The sequence below is a fragment of the Ursus americanus genome, chromosome 4 (genome assembly GCF_024610735.1).
Source record: "Ursus americanus isolate L20-20 chromosome 4, mUrsAme1.1.p, whole genome shotgun sequence".
Lineage (NCBI taxonomy): Eukaryota > Metazoa > Chordata > Mammalia > Carnivora > Ursidae > Ursus > Ursus americanus.
Window position 1 is genome coordinate 30,449,282 of NC_142130.1, and position 24,074 is coordinate 30,473,355.

The 24,074-nt window shown below is 33.8% G+C and overlaps 1 protein-coding gene across 3 annotated transcripts in view; it reads right to left on the reverse strand.

Moving 5' to 3' along the window:
• The window catches only part of ACAP2 (ArfGAP with coiled-coil, ankyrin repeat and PH domains 2), a 140,472-nt gene that overhangs the window by 19,120 nt on the left and 97,278 nt on the right, over positions 1 to 24,074 (reverse strand). For 2 of the 3 annotated variants that reach the window (XM_087861523.1, XM_045812732.2), the window contains exons 10-16: positions 21,207 to 21,319; positions 16,583 to 16,603; positions 12,851 to 12,902; positions 10,768 to 10,868; positions 10,085 to 10,190; positions 1,779 to 1,987; positions 1,369 to 1,438 (exon numbers count right to left, since the gene is read on the reverse strand). In XM_087861523.1, coding sequence (XP_087717649.1) covers positions 1,369 to 1,438; positions 1,779 to 1,987; positions 10,085 to 10,190; positions 10,768 to 10,868; positions 12,851 to 12,902; positions 16,583 to 16,603; positions 21,207 to 21,319 — 672 coding nt within the window. The remainder of the gene's footprint in view (positions 1 to 1,368; positions 1,439 to 1,778; positions 1,988 to 10,084; positions 10,191 to 10,767; positions 10,869 to 12,850; positions 12,903 to 16,582; positions 16,604 to 21,206; positions 21,320 to 24,074) is intronic. The other variant, XM_045812733.2, reaches the window with a different exon arrangement.

Below are 24,074 nucleotides of genomic sequence, written 5' to 3' on the forward strand. Positions count from 1 at the left end.
AAAAGAAAAATAAGCTACAAATTCCTAAAAATACTATAAAAATACTATAAAATACTATAAAAGTCCTTAAAACAAGTACAATGAACTCATTTCTTTTGCATACTCTGCCAATGCTCATCCCACAAAGATGTTTAAAGTTAACACAAATTAAGACAAGGACCAAGAGCAATATCATCATTTTTCGATTAACAGAATACCTCCCCCTAGAAGACTACCACTCTTCCAAGAAAGGGTTTCTCCTGACTCACCTTCCCTCAACTATGGCTAGCACAATGCTGTATATTATTCACAATGCTTGGTAAATTAAATGAAAAAGGCCAAACGGGTTCAGTTTTAAAATGGAAGTAAACTATTTTCTCCTTATATTTTATATATACGAGTTTCAAAATATTTTGTTTAAAACTTGTGGTTATATTTTTTAATGTACCAGACAACTGTGTTTCAACCTAATTTTAAAAATTATATCTATGAAGTTCATAGCTAAAAAAATTGATGCCAAAAAATTAGCTCTCTACCTCTTATCCCCCACTTTCTTCTCCTTTGAATTTATAACAATTAATAGAATCTATCTAAATAGGGCTCTACCTCAGGAGCCAACTTATCACTTTCATCCAGATGTTTACACAGTAATTCCACAAAACAAATGTTTACGTAAGTGAGAGGATTACTAGTTTACAGATTGAAATAAAAATACATTAAGAATATAATTTCACACAGAAATAAATGCAAAGTATACTATAATCTTTAAACTAATACATATTTTTTTATAATATGGTAAACTAAATGGTGGGAATTAAAAGGAATATATTACTAACCAATATGAGTTTTATAAATCTTACGAGAAACTGAGTTATGGTCTAAAATGATTAATGACATTTTCATAGATATGAAGGATTCATCCTTACACAAGGCGAAAAGATGTCTTAGTTTGATGACTACTACCCTGAGAAATGTAAATCTGCAAATGGTCCTATGCTAAAATGGCCCAATGATAACAACATGCTATCCCAATCCATTCTGGGGCACGCTAATATGTCTGTTATACCTTTAACAAAAATTTATATAAATATAAAAGATTAAAATTAAGGCACAGAATTGAAGGTTTTTTTAAGAAAACATAAAAATGTAGGAATGCTGTTTTCCTTAAAAGATGAAGTGACTTGCAATTAAAAGTGCTACATAAACTTAGCAATTTAAAAAACCCAATTACAAAAATACCAGATTTGTCAAAACAGCCTCAGATGTGTTCTAATAAAATTTAGTTTATTGTTAGCATTGAGAAACTCAAACATCTTATAAATCAAGATTCTAAAATCCTGATCTTTTATGTGAAAATCTGAAATATTTTTATGCAAGTATGTATTTTACCTTTAAAAGTTCAGGCTCCCAGGTGTCTAAAGTTAAAGATCGCACTTTTGAAAAATGAACTCCAAGACTCCTAAGAGGGAAAAGAAAAGACCATATTAATATATAAAGCTATCAAGTCTCTCTTTGCATATTATGCAAATTATTTCTAGTTTAATGGGACGTAGTTGCTAATACAGCCTTCAACATGTATGTAAATAAGGAGAGCTCTTCTGGCTAATAATAAATAGTAAAACAAAGTCCTCTAAGGCACTCCACAAACCAGAATTTTATTCACTCTACAAAAGTTACAAAGACACAAATGGCAGTCACATTAAGGCAAGTAGAAATGGGCCCTATAACCAATGGGACACAATAATTTACTATGTGTATTCATCCAAAAGAAGTCTCTCACCCTGCACAGGCCTACCCACCGGTGAATCCCCGAACACTCGATACACAGGGTGATGCCCAGGTTGATGCTGGCCCAGCGTGGATCTGCCAGACCACAGTCACAACAGCTGGCATTGCCAGGAATGCACTGGACTCGCTGCAGTGCACTTTCTCCTTTCAGTAATTTATCTTTTGACTCACTTCCAGAATCCAGGCTTCCTGTGGATGGAGATGATTTCTTATCCAGCTTCTAAAAGAATTAAGAATTATTTGTTTAAAAAAAAAAAGATTGCAATACTATGCTACACATTACCTGCTCCAAACAAAAGCTTCCAATCAATAAATTGAAGGCTTATTATGGGCCTAAGCCAGGCACTGTTCTAGGTATTACAGATTCAAGGATAAAAAGATGTAGTTTCCTCCATCAACTGGCATTTAGTCTTGTCAGAAGAAGCATAAACATTGGAAGATACATATATATTTATGTAAATAAGTATTTACATTTACATTTAATATAAATATATGTATATATAAAATAAATGACGCAATGAACACATGTACAAGATATGAGGGTGAGGAGAAAGGAAACACTTATTTAACATGCAAGATCAGAGACAGATGGAATAAACATGAGACTATTAAGACTCAAGGATAAAATTAATATTATTTTATACCACGTTTTTCTGAAGTATTCAATGAACTGCAAGTTGTTTTGATTACTGCAGTGAAAAACTGGACTCGGTATGCTTCTTACAAAAGAATAAATCTATTACATAATTATAATTATATTCCCAGCAAGGGAAGGGAGAGACTGAGGAGGGAGAACAAAGCACTAGTGTGAGGTGCCGGAGCCTGAGGAGCGGCAGCAGGCAGCAAAGAAGGATGTTGGTTACATATAGGGGGACTGATCAGATAAGTAAACATGTTAAAAATAAAAGGGAGCCATTTATTTATATGGAAAGCGAGAGAATTAGAACAAACCCTGTTGTGTGTGCTTACAGCTGGAGATACAAGAGGCACACTAATGGTTTTCAATATGAACCGATACATAAAGAAATATAGCTGTAAACATGTCTACACGTATATACATAGATTCTTTTATCTTGGTTTCTAAAAGCCATTCACCAGCAAAAGGAACTAGGGCTCTTTGGAGAAACTGCTGATTTTAGCACTGGTGCAGAGAAAGTGCAAGATGAACCCAGAACATCTCATCATGCTAGAAAGGATGGCCTCAGATTGATGGGAGCATGTCAAAAGGATACTGAAGCCAGGGTTCCACTGGCCAAATTTGGGTCAATTTTTTAAAAGAATTTATTTATTTATTTGAGAGATAGAGAGCAGAGTGAGAGAGAGAGCACACGAGCATGGGGGAGAGACAGAGGGAGAGGGAGAAGCAGACTCCCTGCTGAGCAAGGAGCCCAAAGCGGTACTCAATCCGGGGACCCTGAGATCATGACCTGACCTGGAGGGGCAGACGCTTAACTGAGCCACCCAGGAGCCCAAACTTGGGTCAATTTGAAGAGCAAAACAAATAATGATAGTAATGGATTATAACACATTGAAAAAAATAGTGGCCTATACTGACGTAATTAAATAACATTTAAAGCCTGATGAGGAACACAATATTCGCATAGTCTCAAAGTACCTCCCTTACCAAATACTTACTACCTACAAAGGGAATATTATAATACAGAAGTCGAGCCAACACCACCTTAATCAAGTGATCAAAGTTAACATCACCAATAATGGGACAAATCAAAGTTATGTGCCACTTGAGTATGCACTGAGAACACAGCATCTTTTACGTAATATACCTGCCAAAGCCGCATAACCTTGTGAGTAAACATCAAACTCACACTGAAGGACATTTTACAAAATAACTCATTTGTTATCTTCAAAACTATCAAGGTCAAGAAGGTCAAAGTAAGACTGAGGGACTATTCCTGAGGGAAGGAAACTGAAGAGCCGTGACATCTAATGTTACCTGTGCTTCTGGACTGGATCTTTCTGCTATAAAGAACATTACTGGGACAATTGTTAAACTAAAAGATGTTTGGGAACTAAACTGTAGCCATGTATCAATGCTCATTTCCTGATTATGATGGCAGTACCGTGGTTTTATAAGAGAAATGTCCTAGGGTATGGGAAGTAACACTAAAATAATGGATGATAGGGCATCATGTTAGAAACTTACTCTGAAATAGTTGGGGGGGGGATTTATTTGTACAATAATTGGAACTTGTCTATAAGTTTGAAATGATTTCAAAATTTTTAAAAAATCTGTTTTACTAGAACATGTTCAATAATGTGAATTTCCTCATAAGCCATTATCAGATAGGAAAAAGATGTCAATATAATACAGAAATCTTGTTGGCCCATTCCCAGTTTACAGAAACTAATGTTTTTGCACCAAATTAGAGAAGCTGAAAGCAAAGTACACTACACAGCAGAACCTGGGCTAGCCACCTCCAGGAACAAAGGAATAAACATGACACCCATCCCTTCCATTCTTTTTGGTTCATTTCGGCCATGTGCTTGGACTCAAAAGTGTGTGTTGAATTCATTCTCTCTGACCTTTATGTGTTTTGCCTTTGTCGCCATAACTGAGTAGCCTCAACCCCACTGCACCCTTCTTCCATTATGCTATCTTCATCAATTTTTAAAGTTAAGTCCTATCATATGGTAGTATTCATTTATTACGAATTTAACTATTCTAGTATTTTTACTGGGATTCTAAAGTTCCTGCAAGTATTCTAGTTAAAAAATTACACAGATTTTTAAGACAGCCCTATGCCTTTTTTTCCTGTAATTCCTATTACTTCTAGTGTATGATTTTTCATAACAGGTATTTCAGCAATGCCACCAGCTTCTTCATTAAAATGATCTGAATACACACCTAATTTTGTTCCCTCACAAAACTTTGCTAAAAAACAGGAAAAAATATTAAAAGGCATTATCCTGAGCCTTTACTGGACAAAGGTGTAATAATCTGAACATCAAAAAAAAAAAAAAAACTAATGTTGAACGTCTTCTCATGTGTCTGTTGGCCATTTATCTGTATGTCTTCTTCGGAAAAATGTCTAGTCAGGTCCTCTGCCCATTTTTAATCAGATTATTTGTGGGGGGTTTTGGTATTGAGTTGTAAAAGTTCTTTATATTTTTTAGATCTTAACCCTTTATTGGATATATCATTTACATGTACCTTCTCCCATTCAGTAGGTTGCCTTTCTATTTTATTGATGGTTTCCCTCACTGTGCAAAAGCTTTTTATTTCGATATAGTCCCAGTAGTTTCTGCTTCTTTTTCCCTTGCCTTAGGAGAAATATCTAGAAAAATGTTGTTATGGCCCATGTCAAAGATATTGTTGCTTATGTTCTCTTTTAGGAATTTTATGATTTCAGGTCTCACATGTAGGTCTTTAATCCATTTTGAGTTTATTTATGTGTATTTATTTATTATGTGTATTTATGTGTATGGTGTTAGAAAGTGGTCCAGTTTTCCCAGTGCCATTTATTGAAGAGATTGCCTTTTCCCCATTGTATAGTCTTGCCTCCTTTGTCATAGATTAACTGACCATATAAGTGTAGGTTTATCTCTGGGCCTGTATTCTGTTCCACTGATGTATGTGTCTATTTTTGTGCCAGTACCATACAGTTTTGTAGTATATCTTGAAATCTGGAATTGTGATACCTCCAGCTTTGTTCTTCTTTCACAGGATTACTTTGGCTATTCAGGACTTCTTATGGTTCCATACAAATTTTAGCTTTATTTGTTCTAGTTCCATGAAAAATGCGATTGGCATTTTGACAGGGTTTATACTAAATCTGTAGATTGTTTTGGGTATTATGAACATTTTAACGATATTAATTCTTCTGATCCATGGGCATGAAATATCTTTCCATTTGTTTGTGTTTTCTTCAATTTCTTTCATCAGTATTTTATAGCTTTCAGAATACAGGTCCTTTTTTTTTTTTTTTTTTTTTTGAAGATTTTATTTATTTATTTGACAGAGAGAGAGACAGCCAGCGAGAGAGGGAACATAAGCAGGGGGAGTGGGAGAGGAAGAAGCAGGCTCCCAGAGGAGGAGCCTGATGTGGGGCTTGATCCCAGAACTCCGGGATTACGCCCTGAGCCAAAGGCAGACGCTTAACGACTGAGCCACCCAGGTGCCCCAAGAGTACAGGTCTTTTACCTTCTTGCTTAAGTTTATCCCTGGGTATTTTATTCTTTTTGGTGCAATTGTAAATGGAACTGTTTTCTTACTTTCTCTTTCTGCTACTTCATTATTAGTGTATAGAAATGCAACCAATTTCTGGGTATTAACTTTGTATCCTCCAACTTTACTGAATTCATCTACTACTTCTAATAGTTTTTTGGTGACATCTTTAGGGCTTTCTATGTATAGTATCACATCATTTGCAAAGAGTGATAGTTTAACTTCTTCCTTACCAATATGGATGCCTCATCAGGGAAATGCAAATCAAAACCACAATGAGGTATCACCTTACACCTGTCAGAATGGCTAAAATAAAAAAGACAAGAAATAACAACTGTTGGTGAGAAAGTGGAGAAAAAAGAACACTTGTGCATGGTTGGTGAGAATGTAAATTAGTGTAGCCACTGTGAAAAACAGTATGGAGGTCCCTCAAAAAATCAGAAATACTATATGATCTAATAATTCCACTACTGGATATTTACCCCAAAGAAAATGGAAACGTTAATTCAAAAAGATCGATGCAGCCCTATGTTTACTGCAGCATTATTTACAACAGCCAAGATATGGAATCAACCCAAGGATCCATCAACAGATGAATGGACAAACACACGTGTGCGCGCGCGCACACACACACACACACACACACACAGAGGAATATTATGCAGCCACAAAAAGGGATGAGATCTTACCATTTGTGACAACATGGATGGACCCAAAGGGTATTATGCTAACTGAAATAAGTCAGACAAAGAAAGACAAATACGATTTCACATATATGTGGAATCTAAAAAGCAAAATAAATGAATAAAAAAACAAACAAAAAGCAGAAACAGACCTATAAATAGAGAACAAACTGATGGTTGCCAGAGAGGAGGGGGGTGCAGGGATGGGCAAAATGGGTGAAGGGGAGAGGGAGATAAAGGCTTCCAGTTATGGAAAGACTAAGTCACAGGGATAAAAGGTACAGCACAGGTAATACAGTCCATGGTATTGTAGTAACACTGTATGGTGACTATGGTGAGCACAGGATAATGGATAGAGGTGTCGAATCACTGTGTTCTATACCTGAAACTAATATAACATTGTGTGTCAACTATACTCAGATAATTTTGTAAAAAGGAGTAATTAGTATGATTAATTGAGACCCTATTGTACCTACAAAAATCCATGAATTTATAACAATACCCTAAAAAATTAGATATCTGTCCCCCCCTAAGGTAGCTAATCAGCTAACCAAATGTGGTAATTAAAAACAAAAAAAAATCAAGCATTTTGTTACAGTAACTAAATAACTCCAGCTGATAAACAAAAGCTATATTTAACATAAAAATTCAAGTTAATCAATATAGATGGGATGACAGGTTTAGAAAATCATCATGAAATCAGAAATTCATCTGTAAAACCATTAGATGAATGGTTGGAGGGGGAGTAGATCTTACCCTTAAGATCAAAGTAACACAAAATAGACTTATCATACAAAATAAGAGAGTAGACTGGGGAAAAGGGAGGAAATGTGACTTTACAGTGGAGGAGTCAAACTGTCATCTTTCTAATCCAATGTGTGTGCTGCATCTTCACAGAGAAGCCTGACAGCATTAGCAATGAATGACTGGATAACCAGGTATTTTGTGTCTCCCGTTGGAATGTGAAGTATACATATCGCCTATGATGTAACTGTATTAGCTGAAATTCTATAGAACAACTAACCTTATCTTCAGTAAGTTACTGTCATGAAAAAAAGGCCTTGTTCTAGACTGAAAGACTTGAGGGACATAACACCAGATGCAATGCCCAGTCATAGATAAGATGCTACTTTGTAAACGGGTTGCAGAAAACATTTGGAGGAGAACTGGGAACATCTGAATATTGACTGGGTAAGAGATGATATTAAGAAATTACTATTAGACATGAAATGAGATAATGACTGTAATCTACTTTAGAAAGCTTTTGTATTTTTGTGGGGTTTTTTTCAGTATAAAAAATAGTATTTTCAGTATAAAAAATTTTCAGTATAAAATTTTCAGTATATAATTTTCAGTATAAAAAATAGACATTTAGGGGCGCCTGGGTGGCACAGCAGTTAAGCGTCTGCCTTCAGCTCAGGGCGTGATTCCGGCGTTATGGGATCGAGCCCCACATCGGGCTCCTCTGCTGTGGGCCTGCTTCTTCCTCTCCCACTCCCCCTGCTTGTGCTCCCTCTCTCACTAGCTGTCTCTATCTCTGTCAAATAAATAAATAAAATCTTTAAAAAAAAATAAAAATAAAAATAAAAAATAAAAAATAGACATTTACCCACAAAAATAGGGAGAACAGAAAAGCAAATAACAGCAACAAAATTTTGAAAGCTGGAAGATAGATGGATAATAGTAACTAAGCAGACCAAGGCCAAATCTTATGACGGTACTAAGTAAAAATCTGAGTTCATAAATTTACATTACACAATACTCGAAGGGCTCAAGGATTTGTATCAGTTAACCATGGTAGTGGTTATCAGAGTGGGACAAATGACTGTGTAAGGAGCAGGTAGACCCCAAGGTGCCTTCCCCAACTCCAGGCCACTTTGGGAGTGCTCCCACACATAAACACAGATCCTTAGAATTCTATTTTATTCTCTGAGGAAGTAAAACAGAGTCACTGAATGTGATTTACCTGAAAAGTGGAAGGGAGAAGATTAAATGAACATATACACACTGAATACTGAGATCCCAAGCAACTCGTTCCCAGCAGCCCCTCACCCCTCTGCAGGAGACTGAGGAGACTTCTCTGGAAAATCATACCAGCTGAAAAGATTCCAAAGATCCTAACTCTCCAGTTGTTCCTCAACAAATGGTCCAGACTTCAGAGAGGCTCATAGTCAACAAAGTCCTAACTATGTTCTTAGAGTGTCCAAAGAGGTTTTTAGTCCTTAACTTGTAATCAGAACAGATTACCAGATAGCCAGGAAAAACCTCTGACACAATAGTTCTCAACATTGCCTGATATATGGAAATCACCTAGGAAGCTTTTCAAAATATTGACGCCTGGATCCCAACTCCATTTCATTACTCTGGAGAGGGACCTACGTATTGGGATTTTTTTTAAATCCCTGTGTTATCATCACAGGCAGCCATGTTTAAAAACCATAGCTCTAACACTGTATCCATGAAGAAAGAACAGGTTTACATGTATAAACATTCAGCAAAAAAAAAAAAAAAAAAAGAAAGGAAGAAAAAAGAAAAGAAAAGAAAAGAAAAGAAAAGAAAAGAAAAGAAAAGAAAAGAAACGAAACTCCTGGAAATGTAGTATGTGCTAACAGAACTGAAGTATTCAACAGAAGGTGTTGGAGATTAACTGAGAAAATCTCCGAGAAAGTAGAGCAAAAACACACAAAAAATCAGAAAATCAGAAAATCAGTCCAGAAATTTCAGAAAAAGAAAACAGGAAAATTGGAGAGGAGCAATACAAAAAAGATCAGTCATAAGAAACATTCCAACAGCAATGCTGGAAGGAAACGAAACAATGCTGTTAAAATTGTTAAGAATAATTATTTCAACCTAAAAACTCCACACCCAACCAAACCATCGAACAAATCTGAGGATAAAATAAAGACATTTTCAAACATGCACAGACTCACAAATGTCTCATTTTCAAGAAGTTACCAGAGGAATTGTTAAGTTCCATTTCTCAAAACTTACTAATGGCCTTGCTCAAACGTCTGTAAAATCACTAGGAAGCTGAAGCCAGACTATGACCCAAAACTGAACGTTCAGCTTATTTTACCCAAGGAGACTTCAACCCAGAGACAGTCTGAGCTTTCCTTTTTTGATTTTTACTAATTACTAGTCTTTTATTTTTTACTAATTTTTATTAATAAGAATAACAAAATATTTTGGGAAAAATACTTATGTTAGAATACCTTATGTCAATCTAGGACATATATTCAAATACTGAATTAAACATATATTAAAATGATAAAGTAAAGAGAAATAAAGAAATTGAATCTAGATTTTAAGAGTAAAACCTCTTTCAATTACAAAATTCATCATCCACAAAAAATGTTAGAATCATATAATGCTGCAAATAAAATTAAAAACTTCTGGCAATGTATCATTGCCAGAATCAATGTATCATATTACAATATTGTTTACTAACCTCTGATTCATCCCCCTTCTCTCTATAAGCAGTAGCAATACTGGTCTGGACAGCCTTAATCCATGCCTGGCGCAGCTTTTCAGAATCTGCCTGAAGCATACAACTTCTAAAAGGAAATAACATTGTTTTCTCAGACACTAAGTTAACCCCCCCAAATAAAAATAAGGTTTACTCTATTTAATAATTTTCTAACAAAAAGTAATTTCTTTTGAAAGGTTTTATTTCATCTATCTTTAAGGACAGATTATGTTCATGAAGAAATCAGTAGAAATGAAATAAATTGCCTATTAGAAAAAATCACAAATCCCTGAACATTTAAAAAAAAAAAACTTTAAATTTACCAAATATAACATTAATTTTTTCTCTTGGGTAGAAATATGAAATGATAATTATCAAAGAAATTGATCTCATCTGTCAGTTCATCATCAAGACAGCTAAAAACTTTTCATATGGCCACATAAATAACCTTTACGGAATTTAAAGAAAATGATACTGGGCAGAAGTTACATAAATATCTCACTGTAATACTTGTAATCATTAATTATTAAAATTTACTTTTAAAGCACTTTTTTCCCTCTCTACCATAATCACAAGTAAAACACAAATGTTTCTCTACTCTGAAAAGTTCTTTAAAATAAACGATAGGAACTTAAAAGCAACTCTCATTCTTTAGAACCACTTACTTTGTTGGAGAGACTACCTCAAAGCAGAAACGTCGTTCTATGTCTTCACAGTGTTTCACTGTGCAGAGTCTTAGATCTTCCACTACGACAGTGGGGTTGTCCTACAATAAGGAAACAAAACTCCCATGTTCATCAATTTAGTTTTTTTGTTGTTGTTGTTGTTGTTTTTTAAAGATTTTTATTTGACAGTGAGAGAGACAGCCAGCGAGAGAGGGAACACAAGCAAGGGGAGTGGGAGAGGGAGAAGGAGGCATCCCGCTGAGCAGGGCGTCCGATGCGGAGCTCAATCCCAGGACCCTGGGATCATGACCTGAGCCAAAGGCAGACACTTAACGACTGAGCCACCTAGACACCCCATCAACTTAGTTTTTAAATACTACTACCAATACCAATAATAACATACTTCAAAATACTACTTGGAATAAATGGTCTAATTTTAAAGATTTATATTTATCTTACTTAGGATTAGAGATAGGAGTTATCAACTCCTATATAGATAAAACTAATAAAGGTAACTGTGTCCTGTTCATAATTTTATCTGTCTCATAAAATTGCTGTACAAGGATTAAATGGAAGTATGTGTAAAGAGCTTAGTCTAACACTTGGTAATTAATTAATAGGTGCTCAATAAATGTTAGTTTCCTACTAACTTTAATTTTCTTCCATTTTCTTTCATATTACTCTGCTGGTCCCCCCTCACACATAATAAAAGCTACTTTCCTCTAAGAAAGAAGACTTTAATAGTCAAGCCTGAAGTAACTGAAAAAAAAAATAAGAAGCTTATATATTCTTCTTAAAATACCTAAGAAAATGAGAAAGCTTCTATCATTTTTCTAGTACTTAACAAAAATATAAACTCAAAACCAAGTTTATCAGAGCAGAAGAAACCATGAACTGAGTTTGAACAAAGGCCTTGTGTACAATAAGCCTGCTAGCACAGAACCAAGCAAATAAAACTTCAGACTGTGTGTCTCAAGAGTAAACTGAGTATTTAAAATGGACAGCTGAGGGGCACCTGGGTGGCTCAGTGGGTTAAGCGTCTGCCTTCAGCTCGGCTCAGGTCCTCATCGGGCTTCCCTGCTCAGCGGAGAGCCTGCTTCTCCCTCTCCTCCTAACTCCTGCTTGCTGTCACTATCTCTGTCACTATCTTTGTCTCTCTCTCTCTCCCAAATAAATAAATAAAATCTTTTTAAAAAATAATAAAATAAAAAATAAATAAATGTACAGTTGAATACGTCATTCACAAAGACTAACTACATAAAAATCAATTCATCTATTATTAAGGGGTTCTTTTCCTAATTATTTTTAACATTCTCAACTGCCATGTAATCTCAGTATGCCTTTCCAATAAATAAAACTTCCTCTACCTTAAAATAAGGTTCAGGAAAAGAAATGTATAAAAACAACATTAACAAATTTAGAGGCTTCTATTTAAATTACTTCAATCTTGGGGTGCCTGGGTGGCACAGCGGTTAAACGCCTGCCTTCGGCTCAGGGCGTGATCCTGGCGTGATGGGATCGAGCCCCACATCAGGCTCCTCTGCTATGAGCCTGCTTCTTCCTCTCCCACTCCCCCTGCTTGTGTTCCCTCTCTCGCTGGCTGTCTCTATCTCTGTCAAATAAATAAATAAAATCTTTAAAAAAAAAAAAATTACTTCAAGCTTATATTTTAACGTCATATTTCACATTTCCATATTATCACCTTTGGCCATAAGGTGATGCTTCCTAAAAGGCACCCCTTCCTTCGGCCTCAAAATAGTACTATGGAATGGTAGTACTGTTCCTGTCACACAGCTGGTCAAAGAAAATGAAGAAATGAAAGTAATAATCCTGGGACATAGAAACACCTGTCTCAAAACTAGGAGTTAAGAATTCAGGATTCAAAATCACTCTGCTTTTAAGGATCAAAAGTTGATACTTTCCACTTTTGAGTCCTCTTATACATGCCTAAACATAAAACTAATAAACAATTATTTTGCATACATGAATATTTAATTTAAAGACTTCAGTGCTTTATCAAGATGAACAGAGAACTGATATGGGGGACTCACCGGGTTTTCACTTAATTAACAAAAACACCTACCTTAAACTTTTTCTGGTAAACCAACTGATTGTTCTGTATTGAAAACCAGCGTCTAAATAAATAAAAACAGATTAAGTTTTCATAAACATTAATTTATGTCAGTTGTTAGAAATGAAGTATCTGGGAAAGCACTAGAAGATCAGTTGATAGTAATTATGCTTTGAGAAGTGCATTGTTTTGTTTTGTTTTATAGACTGATGTCAGTGAGATAACTATTGAGAGTAAAGAACAATTTTAACAGTTTTAAAACCACCAACTAGGAAAATAAAAGTACTGTATTTTGATTCATTTTATGTCAGAAATTTATATCCTAACAACAGCTGTTATCCTTTACACTATCACCAAATAACTGTTACAAAGTAAAAATTTAGTTTTTTGAGGTCACTCAAAAGTAACTAAAAATCCTTCCCCCAAAATAATTGCTTCTATTATGAAGTAGAAACTTAGTTGTAAAAAAGACTATCCATTTGTATACAGCAAAACACTGAAATAAATGGTGCTTTGTCTACAGCCTTTCTGCAGCTAATTCAGCAAGCATTTGATTTGTCAAGAAAAACAGGAAATTAAATCATTTTAGAACTGATATCAAACAAGAGATAATCGCCAATTCACTTGACCTCGCTTTAATAGAAAATACTTCTAAGCAGAATAAAAGTTATTACTAAAAATGATGCACCTGTTTATACTGTTCTGCTTGTTCTTATAAGTTATTAAACAAACAACTGCAATCTTTTTTAGAAGAAAAAGCTAAGCGATGTATGGCATATTTACTAATTCTTATTTATTAAAACAGTAAAAGAACCTAAAGATTTACCAAAAAAACCCCAAAAAAAAAAAAAACACAGCCAAAAGCCATTCATAAAAGGAAGCAAAAATTCTCATCAAGCATGAAAGGTAAAACTATTTGAGTCATTATTTTAAAATTAGTTTCATGTGAGATGATTTCTATTGTAAACATTAGTTATTAATCTATTAGCAGATAGAGATTCTACCTTTTCATTGATACTAATACAAAGCACTAGAAAATTTATTTAGATATATTTAGAATATCTATTTTAAAAAAATTAAGTTAATTCTCTGAAGCTGTGAAAATGATTAGATGCTTTTCTATTTTTAAGCTAGACAGACTGTTAGGTTTTCCCGCTACTTAAAAAGGTATCACCTTTACCATTAAAATAAGAGATTTGTTAAATAAGCATCTAGATAAATCCAAGTGACTTGCCTCTGATGCAAATCACCAAAAGGCAGGCTAGAAAAGGAAGAACTTCTGGGTTTCTTTGCTTTGGGACACATAGTTAGTTAGAAATGTTAAAGGAAATACCTATAAACAAACAAAATGGTGCAGCCCTGACACATGGGATGACACGCAATGGAAACAATCTCTGATATTGAATCGAGTGGTTCTTTTTTAATCATTTGAAGTAGGGTGAACTATACTAATAACAACTTTTAAGCTTTATAGTATAGTGATTCTATGAAAAACTATAGTTTTACTGCACAACAGAAAAACACCCATATAACCATGTAAACTTTTCATGCTTCTGAGGTCTTTAAAAAATAAATTTTTATTGAACTGCTGCATCTTAGGATAATAGCCTCTAAAAATAATAACAAAACATTACATAAAAACTTTTTTTTGGGGGCGCCTGGGTAGCGCAGTCGTTAAAGCGTCTGCCTTCGGCTCAGGGCGTGATCCTGGCGTACCGGGATCGAGTCCCACATCAGGCTCCTCTGCTATGAGCCTGCTTCTTCCTCTCCCACTCCCCCTGCTGTGTTCCCTCTCTCGCTGGCTGTCTCTCTCTGTCAAATAAATAAATAAAATCTTTAAAAAATAAATAAATAAATAAATAAATAAATAAATAAATAAATAAATAAATAAAACTTTTTTTTGTCAGAGAGCATTTCCTCTGATTATTAACTTTAGAGATCGTATTTATTTCTGAAACTCAGTTCCCCTGCCATCTATCTGCTTCTGAGCGACTCTCTCAAATCATCATTTTTTTGTACACTCAAGTAAGACACTATAAATTTATCTTAATTTTGACAACATTTCCTAAGGAACAAAATCATAATGTATCCTACGTAGAAAACAAATTTTCAATTACTAGGATCTGTATATTGTATGACACTGTCTCCCCTCGTCTGCCATTAAAAAAAAGAAAAAAAAAGCCAAGTACACTCATTTACATTGATCAAAACTTTAATATGGTAAAATGGAATATAATTTTTAAATTGCTATAATTTTAAAATTTAAATTAAATAGGATAATCCCAGCTATTATTAACATTTCTAATAAAAGGAAAAATGAGACAGTTCACAGCCTATGATGTATAGAATAAGATACTTAATATTTCAAGCTCACGCTACCTGCAGTTTGGAGCTACTTTAAAAGAGAATTCAACGGGGGCACCTGAAAGGCTCAGGGGAGCCAGAGAGGCAGGAGGAGCGTGCGGCTCTTCATCTTGGGGTCGTGAATTCAAGTCCCACATTAGGTGTAGAGATTACTTAAATAAACTTTAAAAAAACAATTTTTTAGGGGCGCCTGGGTGGCACAGCGGTTAAGCGTCTGCCTTCGGCTCAGGGCGTGATCCCGGTGTTGTGGGATCGAGCCCCACATCAGCCTCCTCCGCTATGAGCCTGCTTCTTCCTCTCCCACTCCCCCTGCTTGTGTTCCCTCTCTCGCTGGCTGTCTCTATCTCTGTCGAATAAATAAATAAAAAATATTAAAAAAAAAAAAAAAACAATTTTCTAAGATAATTAAATAATAAAAAAGACAAACTTTAGAAAGCACTGAGCTGACAACTACACTATATGCTACAAAATTCAGAAACTGACCACCAAGCCAAAATATAAGACTTTTTTAAAAAGCAAAATGTCTTGGCTCATTAAGAAAAATAACACACCACTTTATATCTATCCCAAAGTGAAATAACTCAATAAAGATTTTAGACCAAAATACTAAATTCATAAACAATTTGATATTATTGATATTGATACCTATGAGAGCTTTCAGATAACAAAACATGGGGGGGGGGGGTAAAGGAAAAAATTTATAAAAAAAATAAATCGAGTGTCTTTTACAATGTTTAATCATTAGTCCTAGAACTGCACTTGAAACCAAGAATAAAATATAAAAGTCAACTTTCTAAATCCGTAGAAGATTTCTCACTAAAACTATAAAAATGATAGATTTATGCACATATTCATATATGTGCCAAATAGGTAAACATTAAACAAAATTAAAAGCTTCAGCACGTATGCTACTGTCTTTCAAATTCAATTTAATTTTTCCCAAGAAAAAAGATCAAAATGTTAAAACAAAAAAGCTCTAGGAATTGACAATTTTTATTTTCAATAAAACTAATATGATTATTACCAAAGGCGCTAATTCCTAGTTACTGTTTAAAATTCTGAAAAGTGTTTACTGGCTTATTTTCCTTAAAAAAACAAAAAAGATACAAAGGCATTCATATTACTCATGTATGTCTTTGGGTAACTATAAATATATCAAATGTTCTTTTCATTTTCAATTAAAACAAACTGAGGCAATTGGTAATGAAAAGATAATTTCATTCCTCAAATGAAATGTGTATATTTTTTTCCCAATTTAAACATGAGACATTATATCCATTGCAAGTAATCCAATTGAAATGCAGGTTAATTATGAGCTTTCTCGTGCCAAAGAGGGAATTGGAGTAAGGCAGGAATGAGGGGAAGGAAGCCATTTGGTACCTGATATGATCGGGCTTTTTCCTGTCATGTGAAAAAATGGGGCAGGATTAAAACATAAAGGAAAGGTGGTAAAAGAATGAAAACGCAAATGTGCAAAATAAGCAAAGGACTAGCATGATATGAAAATAAAGCAAGAATTAAAGAAACAAGCTTAAGCTCAAACCTAACCAAATAGTCAAAAATATCTGTTGCATTTTCTTCTCAAATTTATACACGTATGCATTTACACAAGTCTAACTCTTAGGAATCTGAAATGCTAATATTTCAGAAGTATTCAAAAATTTTCTTCAATTATTACGGTATAAAAAGTTCTGGTAGGACTTAGCACACTTGGGCATACCTTTACTATTATTTTTCTGCCTCTATGGTGATAGCTATAAAATATAGTACTTCTCCTCATCTTAATAAGTCGCTCCTAAAAAGTAAGGAAATAACCACTATGGATATATCTTCATAAACCTGAAACAAATGAAAACTTTTCATACGGAAAGTAGGATCACTAATTAAGAATTTCAAAGACTATAAATTATTAGGCAAATAAACCTACCTCCCACCTGCTCTCTCCCTTTTCATCAATGACAGCAGACACTCAAAGGCCACCCATAAGTAGAGTATCCTTAATCTATGCATACACTTCTTATTTTAAAACAAAAAGCCAATAAAAATAAAATTTGTATCTGTGCTAGCAGCATATATAATACTTTACGAAACTGTATAATACATCTAATGCTTTTAGTTATATTTTCTAGTTCAACAGACTGACCGTAGCATGTAATAATTCAGTTTCTTTATTCATTTTACCAGCTTATTACTAATAATCTTAGTATTTAATTATTTTCCTTGTTCATTCATCTTTTCTGAATTTATCATAAAAAGCAAAAGAGATATATAGATACGAATAATCCATCTGGCATTGATTTGAGCCTAAGGTGAAGTTGACACATTGAGAAAATGGCCTGATAAGGAAAGATAATTTTGGTAGATCTCACATGTTTTCAGAAAAAATATGTATTATAGACATATAAAAATTCTGAGACACTACAAACTAGAAATCTGAAACCGAAAGACAAATTCAACAATTCACACAAGACATAAAGTGTCTCAGTCCTTACACTCTTTCAATCACAAAATATTATCTCTTCCGTTAAATTTCAAATTAGAGAATGATGCTTAGATTTTATGAAGCACAGGGAAAGGTTTTAAAACTACCTGGGAATTCCTAGTCGAATTCACATTTCCCTCAGGAAGTAAGTCTTTTTTAAAAGTTGGCTTAAATGTGTGATGGGGATTAAGGAGGGCACTTGTGATGAGCCCGAGGTGTCGTATGTAAGTGTAGTGTCACTAAATTCTACGCCTTAAACTAATACTACACTGTATGTTAACTGGAATTGAAATAAAAACAAATAAATGTTGGCTTTGAAAATATTACATGCCACTATTCCATAAAACTATAGATAATGGCAAATTTGTCATCATATGATTGGTACCTTATAGTGACTACAAGAAAAAGTGTTCCCTAAAACTAATCTACGGACAATCTAAAGAAGATACTTGAACAGTAGGCAGAAAAATCTTTATGCTTGAAAAGCTGGAATCCCAGATTTTTAAAATTGAGATACAAATATCACAAACATAGTCTTTTATTTGAAGTCTAATCGAATACATGAAATCAAGCTGGATAGAGAACTAATTAGAGAAGGAGGGCAGACTCTACAGTCATATACAGGTAAAGGGAAGGTATCTGCAAGTATTTCCTGAGATTAGATTGTATAAACTTCATATAAGAAATTTAAGATACATTCCAAATTTTTAAATTGAAAAGCAGAAAAAAATTCTGAATAACATCTAACAGATTTTTCATCTCCCTTTCACTGTCACTGACCCATAACCTAGAAAATATCTAAAACTTTTGTATAAGGTTTCGACTTTTGTTTTCTGTGAAAATGTTTATATGCTATATTCCTTAGAAGCCTGCTTTTTACTGGTGTTTTCATGAAAACACTCTTTTTAAAGACATATGAAAATGAAACAATCTGCTATCCATAATTTTCCTAATAATGTAAATAGACTAGGAAGTTTAATAATTCTTAAGCTATTTTTAAAATATTTGACATATTATGTTGTATCAAAACACAAATTTATATGGAATTTCCATAGCAAGTTAAAAAATATATATATATGACAGGTTTTAGGCCTTGGTCTTGTCACAGACCAGCTGTGTGACCTTCAAAAAGCAACATCTCTCTGCACCTCCATTTCTTTTATTAAAAATTAGGGTGTTGAAATACGATCCATGATTCTAATCAATAACTGTCATCCTACTACAATTAGATGGCATCTCCTTTAAAAAGCAGCCTCATTTCCAAAGACATTATCTTTTCCACTTTACAAATGGAAAGTAACAGGGGCACCTGGGTGGCTCAGTCAGTTAAGCGTCTGTCTTCAGCTCAGGTCACAATCCCAGGGTCCTGGGATCGAGCCCCACATCGGGCTCCCTGCTCAGCAGAGAGCCTGCTTCTCGCTCTCCCTATGTTTCACCCCCTGCTTGTGTGAACTCGATCCCTCTCTCTCTCTCTCCCTCTCTGTGTCAAACAAATAAATAAAATCTTTAAAAAAAAAAAAAAAAAAAAAAAAAGGAAGGACGGGGCGCCTGGGTGGCACAGCGGTTGGGCGTCTGCCTTCGGCTCAGGGCGTGATCCCAGCATGATGGGATCGAGCCCCACATCAGGCTCTTCTGCTGTGAGCCTGCTTCTTCCTCTCCCACTCCCCCCGCTTGTGTTCCCTCTCTTGCTGTCTCTATCTCTGTCAAATAAATAAATAAAATCTTAAAAAAAAAAAAAAAAAAAGGAAGGTAACATGTCTATAACTGAGAATTTAATCATTATTCCCTACTTGCTTTTAGTTACATTTTATTATCTATGCCAATTAATAGAATTCATGAAACAAATAATAAAAAATGAAAGGTCCATGCTTAAATCAGAATTTATTTTCTCCTATTGCCCTAAATGGCAATGCAATTTTCCACTAACACTTACTGTGCTTCGTTTTGAAGTCTGAGATCATTTCTCATTGGAGTAGTCCATGGAAGGTCATTTCACTTCTTCTTAACATAATGGTATACTTTCTATGGATTTATTGTATTTTCACTGTGTTAAACTTTAAGTAGGTTGTTTTGAAATCTGAAGGTTAAAATTCAATTCTAACATTACCCCCATGAAACTGTACTGGTTGAGAAATCTTTATTTATTATAAAAATGTGACACACTATTTTTTTTATTTTAATTTCCTATTCTGGCTACGGAAATTTGCCAGGAAAAACTTAAAAGATTATTGTCTTTATTTAAACAGCTTAGAAAACAGAATTTTAATTTTTCGTTTTCACTTTACAATAGTTAAAGACACTATTTCTACCCAGACCATGTTGGTTGGTCCTTCTGTATTCATACATTATTTTAGAAGTTCTATATAATTCAAAGAAGCTTAATATCAAATATAATCACTTTCCAATTTATATTCATCCTCAGGTAAAGAAAAATTATTTCAAATAAAAAACACCTCACAGATTTAAATATCTAGCAATATCAAATGCTAGGAAAATGCTCAATAAATCACTGACATTTGAAAATACCAAGAAATGCTTTCTCCAAATAACCTCATCACCAAGAAATCAAAATAAGTGCACTAGGAATCCATTTTAATACATTAAATACTCAAGCATAATAGTTTCCATTTAAATTAATAAAAATGTATACTAAATTTAATTTACCAAGAAAATTCTATTTATTTTGCTAATGTTCATTTTTTTAAAAAAGAAAACAATCTTCTCTAAGTGAATTCATGTCCTGTTCAAGAGCAAATAAAACATACACATTCAACCAAAAATGTAAATTAATTCCCCAGAACCCAATGCTACTCTCAATTATTACAATTCTGACTACTACTTTTTTGGTTATTTTGCAAAAACAGAGGCATCCTTGAATAAAAGACCATCACTACTATTTGGAAGGATGATCCTGAGTCAACACAATCTTTTTTTTTTTTTATGATTTAATGTCTGAAATTATTTCACTTTATTATACATAGGAAAATATAATAAAATATTTTATATATTTATATAACAGACATTTACGTGTTTAATATTTTATAAAAATCAGTTTAACAACAACAAAAAGCAACATTATGATAGCCATCAAGTGTAGAATAAAGGAACACCAACTGCCACACACACTTGACATACAAAATCAATCTCATTTCCTAAAAGTTCTGGTTAAAGTTATTGCAAAGATCAAAAGAACATGATCACCTCGCTTAAAAATTCACTAGCAAACACTAAATTAAAATGTACATAAACATCATACAGAGAAGGAACCCAAAGGAGAAAAAAATTCTTGCTTCCTGGTTTATACTTTGTTTAAACTTTACAGTTTAGAATTAGCACTATCATTTTTCACTTGCTTCTTAGGATCTCCTTTCCTAGAAGGGCAACTTATCTTCAATGGACTGGGTTCAAGAAAGTTCCTATAGACTGTGAATTTAAAGAATTATGAAAGCAAGAACTGCCAAATCACAGGGAAGGTCAGAAAACAATGTGGCAAGATCAAGACTAGTGTTTGAAATATATTACCTGTTCCAAGTTTTGAAGGCATTGCTGGCTCGTTTGAACAGATATCCTTCCATAACAATGCCATTTGCAGCATCTACGTTATATTCTAACTTAGAATCATCACTGGAGAAATCCTAAATGAAATAAAAAAAAGTTCATATGATTTGATTAAGTCCCCTACACAACAAATTTATCGTAGAGAAACAGCTCAAACCACAGAAAAGCTTTGTATTAAAACAGTTACATTAACACTATTCATAAGAAAACAGGAGACCTAAATGTTGAATAATAGAAGAATGCTTCAACATATTAAGGTATTTCAATTCAATGGTCTGTTATACAATAATTATTATAATGACAGTATTAAACCACAGATGATTATCTAGAATATACTCTGAAAGAGAAAACAGTATAAATTATATACACAGTGATTAAAGGCACAAAATATTCTGTATACAAATAGACAAAAGGAACAACTAAATACTATGCATGTTATGTTTAAAATGTTTTCATTTTATCCTAATATTGTACTGTGATGTGTATGCTAACAATTTTTTAAAAAGGAATATAGATATATTTAAATTGGGATTACTTAAATCTACCACTATTCTCTAAGTATATTACTATTATGGTAGTTTTTAATCTGATGAAAGTAATAGCTCCACTATTGGGAAGTTCAGAAATAGAATAACGGCATTTTTTTTTTCCTAAAATAAAATTTTGTTTTGCAAAGAAGAACCACAGTTTGAAGTGGGCACGCAGAGCTCACTTTTTTCTAAGGATTATGGAATCCCTCATAATCTTCTTCTATCATTCTAGTCATTCTAGTCTTCACATGAATTCAAATCAAACTTTCAATTTGCCTCCAAGGATTCATGAAGTTTTGAAATCAGTAATCTTGTATTTTAAATACTTCCTGATGGGGCGCCTGGCTGACTCAATGGGTACAGCATGCAACTCTTGATCTCAGGGTAGTGAGTTCAAGCCCCACATTGGGTGTTGAGATCATTTAAAAGTGAAAAATCCTGCGGCACCTGGATAACTCAGTTGGTTAAGCGTCTGCCTTCAGCTCAGGTCATGATCCCAGTGTCCTGGGATGGAGCCCCACATTGGGCTCCCTGCTCAGAAGGAGTCTGCTTCTGATTCTCCCTCTCCCTCTGGGCCTCCCCCCCAACTTGTACTCTCTTTCACTCTCTCTCTCTCTCTCAAATAAAATCTTTTTTAAAAATTAAAATAAAAAAATATAAAGTATTTCTTGATGAACTGACAAAGTAATTTTTTTACAAAACTGCTAGACTGCTGCTATCCCCAATTTTAAAATTCTAAAAATCAGTCTCAGAACTTTCAAAATTACTTCTGGATCAATAATCAAAGTTAGAATATTATCCTTTTAGGGAATAACAAACTCTGTCTTGAGAAAGATTTTGGCAGAAACTACATGACCATCTGCCAAGAATGCTGGGATGTGAGGGTCCTCCCCTAAAGGGGAGGCAGAGTAAGAATCACCTAGGGGCCTTCCGAATCTAAGAGTCTACAAAGATGGTAAATGGAAACAGACTAAATTCAGAAAAACAAAATTTATTAAAAACAAAACCTCTGTTGACATCTCTTAAAATTTAACCATAAAAAACATGCTAATCCAAAATAATCAAATGAAATAAAATTTATAAACAAATTGTTATACTTTCTCCTGCTTTTTCTCCTCCTCATTTGAAATTTATCTGAGGCTGTAATTTATTTAATTATGCACACAGGATTATGTCAGCAATTGATATAATTGAGTTTGGCAACATTCTAAAGGTTTCATTTATACACTGACAGTTTTTTAATGACCCTGATGCTACTTAAAGCATTTAAATATAACCTCCTTGAAGTACAGTGCATTGTAAGTATTTTTCTAATTTTCAACTGCATTTCCTGAGATAGGTTAAGTCTTCAACTTATTTACTATTAATATCAATTAATATTATACAGTACTTAAAATGTGACAGATTATAGGATTTTATAATGAAAGTAATAACACTGTATAAAATATATAATTTAAATATATTGATGAGCTGACAAATTAGGAAGGAATACTCAAAGGCAAAAGATTAAGTGCAAGTAGGAGGCTTGAAGAGGTAAGCAGATCAAGGAAGCCAGATTTCACCTTAAGGGCATTTGCCTCATCAGAATTTGAAGCTGTGGTGTGAGGCCCAAGGAAGAGAAGGCAAGACTAAGATTGGCCAATAAAGAATTTAACAGAAGTTTTCCCTTCTGAAATTGCAATCAAGACAAGAAGGACCATTATTACTTCAATATTATGTTAGAAGTCCTAGCCAACAAAATAAACAAGAAGAAAGAAAAGAATTGGAAAGTAAGAAACTACTATTATTTGCAGAGGATATGACTTTGTACAAATAATATCCAAAAGAATCCAGAGGTAAATTAGCATTAAAGAGAACTTAACAAGAAAACCGGCTTCAAAGTCAATACAGAAAAATCAATTTTATTCTAATATGTAATAAAAGTAAACAGTGAGAAAAGAAAACTTTAAAAGCCAATATTTATAATAACATTTGCAATATTAAATACCAAGGAATAAATTTAACAAAAGATGTAGAAGAAAATATCAAGCTTATAAAGGACATTAAAGGTTTTAAAAACTTAAATATTTCAAGCTCACAGATTAGAAGACATTGTAAAATAAAGATATCAATTCTTCCCCATACTGATTCATAGATCCAATGAAATCAATCAAAATCCCAAAAGCTACTCCTATAAGAATGCAAAATTTAGGCAATTCACTTTTGAAGCAGAGAACGTAAGAGGCTTTGCTTTGTCAGATATCAAGATATACTATAAAGCTAAAATAATTAAAGCAGCATAGTATTGGCACAATTAAGACAA